Raw genomic sequence first — 15,248 nt, 5'->3', positions numbered from 1 at the left:
TCCTCCTGTGATTAGTTAACTAACGTCAATTTTCATTGGTCAGTGACAGATTTTATTAGAAATACCAACCAATTACCAAGATTGTTTTATCACCGTGGTTCTCTGCTAAACAGCTGTGATAAAAATGGTACTTCTTGATAATGACACGGTAAGTTTGAGAATATTTTACTCCTTTATGTTATAATTTGAGACTACTTTATTTGCTGTATGTTTTATATGATGATTTTTTTTTTCTTTTATGTTTCAGTTTCTTACGGAACTCACCAGACTGTTTAAAAAAACCAGGTCAAGCGGGTCTGTTTATGTGACAATGAAGCAGTGTAAGTTTTAAGCTTAAGGCCGTGTAAAATTAATTTTTTTTTAGATTTTTCAATTTTTTTAGACTTTGGAATGATTTATGATATCTTCATACATATAAATAAGTTTATTAGAGAACAAGCATCACTTCCAAGTCTTTTTGTGGTACTCTAGGGGTTTATCCTCAGAATCTCACATTTGAAAAAAAAAAAAAAGGGCCTTAGCATCGTTTCCTCGAGCACTGTTGGAGAAGACCGAAAACTACTGACAATGCTAATTTTACATTGAAAAAAAACAAACAAAAAAAACACCTCCCTCCCTCATCAATTCATGAAAATCCTCTGGACGAGAACCAAAACATTAATTTTATACGGCCTTATCCATGTTTAATATCACCTACTATAGTAAGAATTCCAATAAGCTAATTCGATATTAATTCAGAACAGAGTGCATTGTGGGTAATTTTCTTGGATATTCTTGGGGATATAATAACACAATCCTCCCATAGACGGCTGTGGGAATGGACTTTGACTGATCGGAAATTCCTGTGATTTCATTTGTCATTTACAACTTTGGTACTTCCAAGGTAGGTTCTAACTATCTTTGTTTGTTATATAAAAGTTCTATGGGGACAATCAGACCCAACAACTGGCAAAAAAAAAATTAAAAAGGTTTTTTTAAAAGTGCAAAGTTCGTCACCATTGAATTACTGTGTGAGGCCTGGCTGTGATATCCCTAAAGACTTTTACCCACAATGCACTGATTTGCACTCTGTTCTGAATTATCGAACTTGCTTATTGAATGAACGCAGCTTTTTACAGCTGCACTCGATCCAACCGCGATCGTATATTGCGTATTTCAAACTACAATGCGAACGCACAACCTTGGATACAATGCTATCCAATCACGAGTGCGTTGGCATGGTTGGATTCACTTCGCGTTACTCACGCACAGTCGCTGCGCTGGCGTACATCGCGCAGTGTACGAGAAAATTCGTCACGCTATTGAAAGTTGCGTTCATTCAATTGGAATTCCCACTATAGGTGACCTATACTATTTTGCAGCAAACCTTTGACGAGTGCGACAACCGTGATGTTGCAAATTCGGAGCTAACAACGCGTACGGCGAACAGTTCATTCATAAAATTCCACTCGGCAACAGCAGATCGCCTCAGCAGCCAATCAGAGACAAGTCCAACGCAGTAAATACGCGATCCGATGTATGCATAAAATACGCTCTCGTCAAAGGCTTACTGGAATTGATTATAGTGCAGTTAGTAGTACCAGTCCAGTGTTACCATGTTTTTTTTCATTAATTCATATTAATTTATGCTGACATATATTAAACTGTGGGCCAAGCCTTGCATGGAGCCAACACATGCAGCTGTCATGCCTGTACGCCATGGCGGGGATGCCGGGCGCGGGCAGGGGCGTAACTATAATCAAATTAAGTAATTCTTGGCCAAACTGGAAGACTGTGAACTCTAGTGGCTCCGCGATAAACACACACGCATATAGCGCGGTACAGAAGATTGAGAAGAAAGTATACATGCGTCTTACACTGCGTACACGCGTAGTACACTACATGGACGCAACGCGCATGTTCCAGTTTGGCCAAGAATTACTTAATTTGATTTATACATGTACTAGACTGGTAGCAGTTGGTAGAAACAAAATTGGCGCCCCAACCCTCACCCGAGAATATCTTAAACGCCCCCCCCCCCCAATTCTCGAAACAATTCGCATGTGGAGTGCGCAAAATTTTGGACAAATAAGGCCTAACACTAATTAATTTTGGTCACTAGATAGACATTGGTGACAAGTAAGATACATTGTATGTATATTTAATATAGGGGCAAGGACTACAACTACAGCACTGAAAATTTTATTTCAGCACAGACAACAGTTGTGGAGTTACAGTCAAAAATGAGGGAAAACCAGTATCTGATTAATAAATCAGTAGGCCTAACTACTTGCCTTGAGTTGCTGAATTTTCAGTGCAGTAGTTGTAGTCCTTGCCCCTATAACATACATATCTTACTTGTCACCAATGCGCTATAATTTTTGAGAAAAATGCAAAAATAGGTACAAAATTGGCCAGGGGTGTACATGTAGTACCCCCTTAACAGTGCACGATATGGGACACTGGAAGTGCCAGTACCAGTGGTAATGCCCTCAGCCATGTTAGCCAGGCTCATTCAGGACATACCGCTCAATCGGCCTCGGGCGAGCTCATGAAGACTCCCTTAATTAAAGGTGGGTGACCTGATTGACAGCCTCATCCCCAACTTTACCCCATCAAAATGCAGATTTTGGTATCGGGTGAAAGCTCATATTTTTCTCATAAACATATTCAAATTAGGCATTCCAAATCCGTATATTTCCGAAGAAATTGTCGAAAACTGTCGAATTAGTCTCAAATATGGTATACTACATTTTTGACTAATTCAGCAGTTTTTTGGAACTCCTAATTTCAGTATGTTATTGAGAAAAATAGGGTCTTTCATTTGATATCAATTTTTTATATGATCATGATGATTATCATTAATAAAAACACTGTAGACTACCAGTTTTATGCTGTAATAAATGTCAGTAATTCCATGAAGAATTAGTCGCATTTGCAGTGAACATTTACATGATCTTTTTGCATGAATGCTTGAAAGGGACAACAGTTTATATTATACATAAGTTTTAAAGAATTTGATTTTCCAAATATATCAGGTCACCTTCCTTTAATATATAATTTGGCTGGGTGACTTTCCTTTGTAATTTATCTAAAATCTCACTGCACTGGGTCAAAAACCAATAGCGGGGACTTTGCCGGGATGTAACAGCTCTGTGTCCCCACACTGCCGGGAAATAGCTGGGACTTATAATACAGCAATGTAATGCATCTTAAAAGGGCAGGGATCTACCCAAGACATTATAAAAGAGTACTCTTTTGGGGGAAACACTGATCTTTATATTCACTGTGCTGTATGCGGTGGTCATCTCCACCATGTGAATATTTTTACTCTGTGATACGGCCTATTTGGCATGGGTTTTGCAGAATTTTCATGGGAATTTTTTTTCTTGTTATTTTAAATAAAGACCAATTCAGTGATCCCAGCGAAATGTAAAAAAAATTTAAATTATTTATACGTATACATGTATATTATTTAAATGTGAAGGATTTAAGTCATTCAAATTGTCATTTGTTATTTTTGAAATGAAACCTTTGGCAAAAAACTGAAGAAAACAGTGCTCAGTATTGACGAAGTTGAAGCCCCGTTCAAATTATACATGTAGCTAATTTACATACTGTCGGTACCGGTATGTAAATTATATGCAAACGCCTTATTTTGTCTTAAAAACACTAGCAAGCAATGTTAGCCTATCTTTGACAATGACAAAGGTGCTAAAACCTGAATTTTGATGATTTTTATGATCATCCGGATGAGCAAATCACTGAATGGGCCTTTGAATGCAAATTTAAGCTAGTGAATTAAAATTTTCCTGTACTAGCTGACTACACGGTAAAAAGTTTGAAAATTTGTGGAGTATTGGCTCAAGATAATAATCTGTAATTGTTTATTATGCTGAATAGTGTCACATGCATAGCTTGCACTCACAGACAGTTGTGTGTTCAGTCACAGGGTCACTGGTATCTTTTCTTTTCTTTTACAGCCCTTAAAAGCAAAGAAAAAAGACAGTAGGGGGGGGGGGCATAAAAACCAAGAAAGAAAAAAGTATGATTTTCTAGCGTTATCGCCATTGATGTTGACACATTGGAGAGAAAAATACAGGCTGCAAAATAAGGATTGTGAAGGGCACCCATGTCAAGGCAATTTGGAAATGACACTGCTATTTTACAAGGCAAGAATAGCAGCAATTAATAGGGCATCAAGCAGGGCGTAGCAAGAGCATCGGGGCCCATGGACAAGGAACAGTCCGGGCCCTTTTAACCAGGGCGGATTTAGCCTACCTTATGGGCCCTGGGCCAGGCCAAAATTTGGAGGTCCCGAACTCACGTGCCGAGGAAGGCATGTGCACTCAAGTCAGTGGCCAAGTTTTGGTTTAACTAAAGGGGGACTAACATATTTTGTTCAATTCAATTTCAGACTACTTTGGCCCCAGATCAACATAAATGATGGTATTTTAATGCGCGCGAAGCGCGGAAAAATTACAATTTTGCCCTATTTTTGACCCAAAAACATGCTGTTATTGGGGTTAAAAGAAAGACCCGGGCCCATCTGGCCCAACGGTATAAAAATCCGGCCCTGCTCTCCATTATCAGCCCTTATTTAATTTTTTGCTTTTGTGCCGGGGCCCCGGAACCCTCGGGGCCCATGGACTTCGTCCACCCTGTCCCCCCGCTTGCTACGCGCCTGGCATCAAGGCAACTGATACAATGTAGGGGCACCGAAGGCAATTGCCTTTGGTTATTTTGCAGCCTGGGAAAACATGTTGTAAATGTAATCAAATTTATAATGTTAATGAGAATATGTCAAATATTTCTTTACATGTAGATTATGGCCAAACCAAGCCAAAACCAAGGGATTCAAAAGGAGACTACATAGAGCATCCTGAACACAAGTGCCTCTTTAGAGCAACTAATGGGAAGAAGAAACTGAGCACAGTGGTACGTCAAGTAAATCTAAGATCTGCCTTTCATAGAAATAAAAATCAAATTTACACTTAACTTGCTGCATCATTTTGTGTTATCTGGTGTGGTCAAAACATTGAATATTAGTCCTTTCATGATAACAAGATCCACTTGGAAGTCCTCAAATCATGAATCCACTAAGGACTTCCAATGATGATAGTACATCTCATGACCACTTGGGTACATATTTAGGAAATTACAATATTTACATGCTAAATTCTTATTGAGTTGGAATAAATGTAAAATGAATAGATACCGTATATTCTTTAATTAACTAACATCCTCTCTAATAAACATATTTTGTGAGTTCCGGTAGTCGTATAATTGCGATTTTTTTTCATTGAAAATTTACTTCTAATAAACGGCCCCTTTCAAAATATTACACACTCGGGGCATTTGTTAGAGAATATACGATAGATGTTTAAAAATGGCAGGATATTAATGATTTGATGTTCCTACTACAGGTAAGGCCTAAAAATTGTTTGATTGGCATAACATAGACAAAAATAATGGTAGGACAGATTTTTTGTCTTGTTTTTTGAATAAACTTTTAACTTTAAGTTGTAAATTGTTGTAAATTGTGTAAATTGCATTTGAAAAAGGCCTTAGAACTTTTTTTTTTCTTTTTAATTTTTTAATTTATTTATGTAATTTTTCTTTTAATTAAAAAAAAAAGAAGTCAGGGTCGTGCCTACTTTTTTTTTTTTTCGGGTTACACCAATCAACAATTTTTTAGGCCGAAGTGGTGCTTAAGGGATCTGGAATGAGCGTTTTAAAAGCGTTTTGACAGTATTTTTGTGGGACATGAGAGCACATCAGACATATCGAATTGCATTCTGAATATGCAGAATGTCTTTCTGATGTCAAATAATTTTCATTTTTGAAATTCACGATATAATACAAATTTTATGACAAATTATTAAAATTTGATATTTTTCACATTTTTGATATATAACAGTCCTCGAAGTAAATTGTATAAATCTGATGATATATTCTTAAAGTGTATGTAGCTGGGAGAAAAAGCCGACGATCAGTTGAAAATTTTGACCTTTCATATTGAAGATATGGATTTTTTCCAAAAAAGACCTAATTTTTTTTGGAAAAAAAAAAAAAAAATCCATATCTTCAATACGAAAGGTCAAAATTTTTAATTGATCGTCGGCTTTTTATCCCACCTACATACACTTGTCATCAGATTTATAAAGTTTACTTCGAGTACTGTTAAATATCAAAAATATCAATTTTTAATGATTTGCCATAAAATCACATTGCGAATTTCAAAAAATCAAAATTATTTGATATCAGAAGGACATTCTTCGTATTCAAAATGCAATTCGATATGTCTGATGTGCTCTAATGTCCCACAATAAATACTGTCCAAACGTTCATACCCCACCCCTTAATGTTGGCACTATTTGAATTATATTGCAGTTAACACATATTTGATTTTCTATTGTATTTCAGATCAGTGTTAAGGATGTGACCAAGTTTCAAATGGTAAGTTTGAAGTTTGATATAAAATTGAATCAGTTGAGCCCATATTAATTGGTTGAGCTATGAGTTTTTAAATATTGGACCAGATGTTGTCAAGTCCAATATTTTAATTTCACTCATATTGAGACCAATAAATTTGTAAAGCATCCAATTTTATCATTATTATGTTTTGGATCCCAATATTTTCACACACTTGGATCCATTATAATATGATAATGAATATATTTTGATTCTTGCAACAGGTATTGGAAGCTAATATGGGGATGCTAAGCATAGGAAACAATGCTTTTCTACAATTAATTGTGGAATAAAAGATGTTTTTGGTTGGTGTTAACTTGAAGCACTCCACGTGTGTCCCCTGATTGCATGATGAGTCAATGGTTGGATCAAATAATTGTCAGATTTAAATATGGTTTTTAAACAATGAAAATAAGATAAACGTGGTCTTCATACCATACCAGGCCAGGACATAAACAATAAAATATTGATGTAGCTTTTAAAGTTTAATTTGATATAAAAATTCTGTATTGTTATCTAGCTTTACAATGGATTCAATTGCCATTCGGTATAGTGAAAATTAAAAGCAATAGTAAGGGTACTTAACATTGCCTTGGACTGTGTGTTTCCATCCACCCCACCCCATAGTATGTGCATATGAAAGGCTTACCCCACAGTGCCCAATGCCCATATAAAATCTGCCTTTCCACTGTACTTTGTTAAGGTCGGTCAAGAGTACATGTAAACAAGAATAGGGCTAAGTAAATATTAGATCTGTTTCTCATCTCCAGCTGAAGTGATGGTCATTTGTCATTGGTGCTGAGAAAAAAGAGTATTTTGTGTATCAGATGCATCCTAATTAACAGCTGTTTAAATTTGTAGAATTGGCTAAAAATGTACAGTTTGAAAGGCAAATTTCAGTATAAGCATATTGATAATAGTTTTCATCTGTACTAGGATGGAAGTGACCCGGGGAGAAATTTAGGATATTTTTAGGGGAGGACACCAAAATATGTTTACTAGTTCATGGCCAAACTGCCCCTCTTACTTTCCATCTGGAATGGAACTGGAAGTGTGTTGAAATAATATCAATGTATATTGAAAGCTAGTTTAGTACACAATGTAGGTTCTTAGGGTTATATTTTATAAGCTTGTTGCCTTGCCATAATTTGAATGGTCATTAAACAATATTGGTACAAATTTAGAAACTTAGGCTAACAAACTTGCCTGACAATAAGTATTGTGGAAGTTTGTATTATTTTCGCATTTTAACATTACATATCATTGAATTCTTGTTAAAATTTAATGTTTTTTTTTATTTTATTGTTTTTGTCTCTCTTTATTATAGGCATATGCAAATGTTCTAAAAGCTAATATGGACAGCCTGAAGAAAAGAGACAAGAGATCAGCACAGTCAAAATCTAAGACAACAAAAGCAACTTAATGCTGTACAAATGTTGAAGGAAATGGGAAGATCATGTTTATCAGACTATAAAGACCAAAACTGCCTGATCAGCAGTATTAGAGTGACTCTTAATGGCTGTATTCTAAAAAGTAAACTCATAATTAGTAAGAAATAAACAGGAAATATAAAATGCTGAAGAGTACTATTTCTATAATTGCTCTTCATGTGCACACATTGAATTTTAAGATCAGTGGTAATTTTAATACAGATTATGAATGATTTGTTTATCTTAAGGTAGTTGATATTAAATATGTAAAGAAGTAAGAGAACACCATGCACCGTTGGATGGGTGGTGTTAACTTTCTGACGGCACTTAGGTTGTATCAAATCAATTGCAATGTCTCAAGATGTTTTAGTCTGAATTACACATTTTTGTGATCTCTCTCTCGCATCGGTATGCGTGCTGGGTTTGATTTATAAATTGTTTTCCCTAAGTTTGGAACTTAAGTTTCTTATACATATAGTCACATCATGAACGTGTAATATACACATATGACATCTTGAATGCAAGAAGATCTTAAGTGTAAAATAATAACAAAGCACTTACTGCTTGATCAAGAATCTATCTACTATCCAGGATGACACTATAGTTACTGTGTAGATCACTTGATACAATGTGGACCGATAACTACTTCAGTCACTTAATCATCGCCAATTTTTAAATGCATTAAAACAATTCTGTGTGAAGCTTAATGTTACCAAAATTTATTTTGATGACTTATCTGTATCTTCAGAGCAAAGTTTGCCCATTTTTAAGAGATTAACCATGCTAAACATTTCACTGAAGTGTTATTTGAGCAACTTTTTCGGGCACTATATCCATTGTGATTGGCGTTGATTACTTACAAATTTCCATTGCTTTACATGGTGTCATGTTCACTGATTCTGATGAGATTGGAGGTGCTCCATGTTCTATCCTTGGATTCATCGTCGGTTATCAGTGGCCTGGATAGAGGATAGACTTCTCAATCAACTTCCTCCCTTCTTGCATTCAGCTGTCAAATTGTGTGTGTAGGAAACTTGAAACACATAAACAGTAGTAATTAAAGATGGGTCTCGATAAAGTGGAATTTTATGGTGGTAATTGTGGCATATTTGCCCTGGTTCTCACAATTATACATTCCATGATAATACAGCAATACATTCAATTTGCAATATACTGGTGCATTGTCATATGCAACCAGTGAAATGCTTTTGTTTATTTCATGTTTTTCACTTAGGGACCATTCTTAGGGATGTCACAAATGTGGCCAATCTTGCCACCAAACTGTTTCATGCATAGAATCCTAAAGATTATTTACAAATCATGTTGCAAAAAAATCAACTTGCACCAATCTAAATTCATTTTAATTTTATCTTCCAGGGTTGGCAACAAGGGTCATAACATGATTCATGACATCCCAAAGAATATCCCTAGTATTTAATTTTAAATGGACCCATCTTTGAAAGACAACAGCCTTATCTGTAATTACATAGCCTTTTAGAGGTATGGCCAACATAGTCTCGGTCCCAGCCGATTTGTGCTCCTTCGTCACTAAACAAACCGTCTGGCGACAACCTCATAGTATGTCTTTCCTGATTGGCTGAATTAACTCAGTAAAATATTGGGTTGCCAAATAAGGCAAGTTGGTGGACAGCCGGCGGTGATATAAATCCCCGTATTAATCAACACAATGTATGTGAGTACGCGTTGCGAGTCACTGACATGAAAGGCGATATCAGACGATTGGCGCCTCAGTGGCTTCAAGCTAGCGTACATTTTGCTTTTGGAGTATCTACAAAATACGATGTTTGTGTCACTTACACGAGTCACGCCCTAATTCATCAGCCATAGCCAATTGAAAACCTTTTTATTTGGAAATTCATTAACCAACCCTGAACCAATCAGCAATCATCATTTCGGGTTGTCGCCAGATGGTTTGTTTAGTGACGGAGGAACACAAACCGGCTGGGACCGAGACAATGGCCAACACAATACGATGTTGCTACACAAAAGTGGATATAGTTTTTGGTAGGTTGGGAAGTTTTTAGCCACTTCTAATACTGCCCTCCTTTTGTGTACAACATGCATCAAAAAAGCTAATTAAGTCATGGTCAAGCAAAGAGAATTGTTTGTCAATAAAACAGATTTGAAATATGGTGGGAACAACTGAACCCAAAGCCTAATTTCAGTGGGAATTGCACAGTATTGTAGTCTGTTGTGTGGGCAAAAATATATGAAATGAAAAACTGAAAATGATTTTGCATGACAAATGACTTAATTTGCTTTATTACTGTGACCCAAAGGAATCTGGCAGCGATGCACTGATAGAGGTTAGCTGGGCTTGTCGTGCCGAGAGAGCTGTATACAACCTCATGATGGCCTGGATTCCTGTGGTAGGAATCTGTCATTCATTACCTGGAAGGCAAGGATTATGAGGAAGGGGACCAACAGGCTAACCAATGATGAATACACTACATATTTTAAATGAGTTGGTACAATCGTTAAATAAACTGCACAAAACTTATTATTTATTACACTTTAATTTCTCATTTATTCTACACTTGTTTTAAGCAAGATATGACCTGAATAAAGTTATGATTTCCAAAATGACAAACTTAGCTTCTCATTAAATAATTAGCTTATTTCAGCTTGACAGTTGAATGGGTTTTGCATTGAATACATGTTTGAATATGAAAATGTTGTCATTTTTGGATCATATCTTTTCAGTCATTCAAAAGACACTGGGCTAATCCTACACATCCCCTTGAAGAAGACTTTGGAATTCCAACCAAATGCAACAATTTCAAATAATTCCACATAAAAAGTGGATAAGGTGTGAAAGATTTTGGAATTCCAAACGTTTTCTCATTTGAGACCATATTCTTGACATGGATTTCTTAAATTGCAACAATTTTCAACTCTGATTTGTAATGAGCAAATATTTCCAGCTGGATTGAACATGTCATAGGTGCAACTGGAATTGGGATGGCAATTTTGAAGGAATATTACCAAAGTGCCCAATCTTTATGGTAATTTAGGCGCATTTGTATGCATACCGAAACCTACCATAAATGGACCATGTGAGGAGCATCGCTATACAAAGTTGCGCAAAGTGCACCCCAAAACCGGGGCACACATACCAGTATATCGTTATATATACCCATATACCATCAAACAGGAATACCCCAACCATTAATCCATGGTTACTCATAATTATATGCCTTTGACTTGTGCTTTAAATTTCTTTTTACAAGAAAACTACCAAGTATGAACGTAACACCAACAAACACAAAAAATGTTTTAAAAACGTTATAAACAGGTTACAAGCACATTTTGGTTTTGGTAAAACCTCTCAATAACATTAAAATGTTGGGTTATATAAATGTCATGAAAACATTTTTAAAACGTTTTATATGAAAGGACACAACGACATTGTAAAAGTTGCCAAAATGTTATTGCAAAATACATATTTGAAACATTTTTTCTAAATTTTATTAAAACATTTTATACTCTTTATATAACCCAACATTGAAAATTTTCTGTAAAAACGTTTTGTGTTTGCTGGGACAACTTTAAATTTCCCCTGACCGTGATTATGAACTTAACTTTAAGTTCCCCTGTACTAAAGTTTGTTCGGCTTTTGTTACTGCACGCGTCAATAAAGTCCCAACTCGCGCTCGCGTAAATTCACACACTTAAGTAAGTGCGCAAGTCATGCATTACGCAACGCTCAACTAGCGTAAGCATTGCGCCCAACTGCGTGTATGCAATTCAGTGTTATGAGTCTTATTCTTTCCGCCTTATATAAACCGAACAAACTTGAGTAATAATAGGCTACATATTTGCATTTAGAAGATTTTGTGCGTCATTATAGTCTTGAGAATGGTTTTTGGATCACCTTGATTGAATTCATCTTTGCATCTGAAACAAACAAAAAAGAAGCACAGAGTTTGATTGCTATTCGCCGTGAGAAGTGAAGTAATAATCGGAAAACAATTTTTTCCCCTGTTGATAATCATATTTTAATTGGATTACGTAACTGATCTGCACCGGTGACTGCACCGATGACGCTGAGAAGTGTTGTAAACAACACATTTTGGGGACTAAATTCAGATAAAAAGCGATCAAAGTGTGATAAAAATACCTTGAAATTTTGATTATCTACAACGTAAACTTAAACCCCGACTTTTAATCATCGCAATCGGCCACACGACGGCTGAGATCCAAGGAAATGATAATCTTCGTACACAAACCTGTTCAATCCGGCACAGAAACAGTGGCGAATATTGAATTGTGCCCCTCCAGATTTCAAATTTAGGTCGAGACAAAGTTTTTGAGAGATTCAGAGAAAATTACAGGATGAGATTTTATTGCACACGAAGCAGAAGCATGTTTTACCATGATTTATTACTGCTTCTTGATAAACATAGAGAATAGTGGTCTTTTTTACTACATACCAATATGGTCTGACCCCTTTTGAATATACATGACTTCATCAGATGTGACCATCTGATCCACTTTCCCGGGAAACTGACTTCCGGTTGTGATTGGTCTTATCAAAAATCTCCAGGATATCAACTCAAGAATTGGGTGATTTATCCAAGCATAAACTGTCGGAACCGGATGAGAATGTACTGCAAAAAGGGCTCAATTTCGCGGTAAGTTGCGATCATATTCCCAATGAAGAATTCATTGTTGCCACGGAAAAAGCATGCAGTTTCACCCCTTTCGATGAAAAACCGGCGCTCAATGAAGCTTAAATAGTAGGCCTATATGTACGAAGCCCCCAGTCTAATATCACGAAAGAGGAGAGGTTAGCCATCAATTCACTCATAATTCGATCTTGACAATGGGCGCAGACAAGGGTAGGTCAACTGTAGTCGTAGACAAAGGAAATTATGATAAGGTTCATGAAATGCTGAAAGACGAAAGAACTTATGAAAAACTGAAGACTGACCCCACCCCAAAGTACAAGCGAAAGTTAACTTCTACCCTCGCCATCTGCTGCATCTGGATTTTTGTAAACATGTATAAATATGTTACTTGGGACCCAAACAACATGTTAGGATAGGTGGCTCATTGTCTTAAAAAAAAGGCCACGGAATTTAGTTTGCTGCTTGACTATTAAGAAAGAGAACAAAATTGATGAGAAACTATATAAACTCTTGTACCATACTACAGCAAATATACCAAGACTTTATTGCACGACGAAAATCCACAAGCAAGGCAACCCTATACGACCAATCGTCGATTATACAGATTCCCTCGGCTATGAGACATCAAAAGCCCCTGCCAATTTGCTCAATCCTTTGGTCGGTACCACGGAACACCACGTTAAAAAGCTTTAAAATTCGAAAGAATTAGCGGAGGACCTAAGTGTAGTGTGTATTGAGGAAAATTAAATATTTAACTCGCACGGCGTGGTATCCTTGTTTACAAACACGCCAATAAAGGAGGCCAAAGATGATAACGATCATAAAATGCGCACCCAACTTGAATTTGAAGACATTATCGAACTACTTGAATTTATATTCACCACCGCATAAGTATTTTGAATTCAGAGGTGCCATATATGGTCGAATCCAACGAAAAGTGTACACGGCATGTTCAGGGCCATAACTTAAAAGTATTAATCAATTGGCATTCGTTTTTGTATTGTGTTTATTCGCCTTGATCATACGCTTCGCGCCATATATAATAAGACCCCTTCTGTGAAAAACTTAGACACAGAGACCCCAAAACATGCTATTTTACCCATTTTTTCAAAATATTTCTTAAGGTATTTTTAAAAACATCTAAATCAGTTATGAAAAGAAGTCAGTGGATTGAATCTAAATTGATTTCCTGAAAGGTGTGTATTCAAAGATTGCCTGTTCAATTTTTCACATATTTGTACATAATTATGAATTTTTTGTGATAATTTTTTGAGTGGTATTTTTTTACATTACCTACGAATACAATTTTTCATAGCACTAGATATATCTTTAAAAAATGGAAATCACTAATAAATGCGCAATTGATACAAGCTTTGATATGTCCAATACTGAAATGCATTGCATTCGGACATCTTTATTATTGTGTTTAGCTGCCAGAAATTCTAAATGGCACAAAGGTAGGTTTGGTAAAAAGTATGCATTACCTCCGAATACATGTTAAAAGCTGTGCCATTTCCACAAAGTGAGAGAATAGTAAACAATAGTTAAGCAATAGGTGCAGGGTAATACACTCTTTATTTCTACCAAGTTTCAATAACCTGCGTTTAAATATTTCTGAGATGTCAACAATAAAAAGCAAGTATTCGTAGGTAAATTTCGGTAACCGAATGTTACCTACGAATACACTTTGACATCATGACAGTATTGTGAAACACCGCCATTCATGCCAATGCCCATATTGGTACATAACGAAGGCCTGTATGTTTGCTATCAAATCATATGTCAATGAAAGTTGCGAATTCACATACATGCCCACCATGCAAAACTGAATACGGCTTAATTGGTGAAAAATATGTACTGAAATAGACGACGGTCTGCTCATTTGAAAGAGAAATCAGATTCTAAGAAGATTAGAAGGGATAAATACTTGGATTTGTCAACTGTCATGTGTGCTTCATTTTAAATGTTTACCGACCTTCTGGTTTCTGAGTAATTTGTGTCCAAATTGATTTATTCGAAGGTAACTTTTGACGTTTTCGCTAAGGTTACCTACGAATACCATGGAAAAACGACTGTTCTCATTGTCTCATGATCTAGACAACACATTGATGGACCCTGGTATAAAGCTAATTGTAGTTGCCCTCAAACGAAAGGCCACAAGACGTAACTGACTCCAAGATGGACTTCACAAGTCTGCAATAACGGTTTTAAGCGATTTGTGTGCAATTAAGCAAATTAAAGTCACTTTAGTGCCTTTGTTTCTTACTTCAATCCTCTTTCAACCGCTGTGAACCGACATTATTAATACATGATAGGGTCTAAAGTATCAATAAACGCACATAAAGAAAATAATACATTCAAAGTGCTTTATAAAATGAAGTTTTGATTGCGATATCCACCAAAAGTCTAATTCTTACCTACAAATACTGAAATGTTACTTACGAATACAGCATAATACATGACATGTGTAATGAAGTGTCCCTACCAATGGAAATTAATTGTCAAACACTTTAAGCGGTACCCCAGGACACTATTATTACCCATATACGGATTCATTCAACAATTATTTATTATGTAAAATTGCTGATTAACTACTTGTTATCAAAATGAAGTGGTCAAAATCTTGCTAAAAGCATCAAATTTTTTTTGATCTAAGGTAATAGCATTTATTCATTTGGACGTACCATCTGAAAGAGATCTAAAAACTACCATT

The 15,248-nt window shown here is 36.0% G+C and overlaps 1 protein-coding gene across 1 annotated transcript; it reads left to right on the top strand.

The window, feature by feature from the left end:
* Window position 1: 1 nt before the first annotated feature.
* LOC140152792 (signal recognition particle 14 kDa protein-like) lies at window positions 2-10,404 on the top strand. The gene is made up of 5 exons (XM_072175285.1): window positions 2-148; window positions 248-320; window positions 4,805-4,917; window positions 6,406-6,438; window positions 7,781-10,404. Exons 1-5 carry the CDS (start codon window positions 125-127, stop codon window positions 7,874-7,876), a joined length of 339 nt encoding a protein of 112 aa, XP_072031386.1. The 5' UTR covers window positions 2-124; the 3' UTR covers window positions 7,877-10,404.
* The last annotated feature ends 4,844 nt before the right edge of the window (window positions 10,405-15,248 follow it).

The sequence above is a fragment of the Amphiura filiformis genome, chromosome 5 (genome assembly GCF_039555335.1).
Source record: "Amphiura filiformis chromosome 5, Afil_fr2py, whole genome shotgun sequence".
Lineage (NCBI taxonomy): Eukaryota > Metazoa > Echinodermata > Ophiuroidea > Amphilepidida > Amphiuridae > Amphiura > Amphiura filiformis.
This window is presented reverse-complemented; position numbering and strand designations above follow the sequence as displayed.

Coding starts and splice junctions, on each gene's coding strand:
- LOC140152792 (XM_072175285.1), top strand. CDS start 125: ATGGTACTTCTTGATAATGACACG. Junction 4,918..6,405: donor AGAAGAAACTGAGCACAGTG/GTACGTCAAGTA, acceptor ATTGTATTTCAG/ATCAGTGTTAAGGATGTGAC. Junction 6,439..7,780: donor ATGTGACCAAGTTTCAAATG/GTAAGTTTGAAG, acceptor TCTTTATTATAG/GCATATGCAAATGTTCTAAA.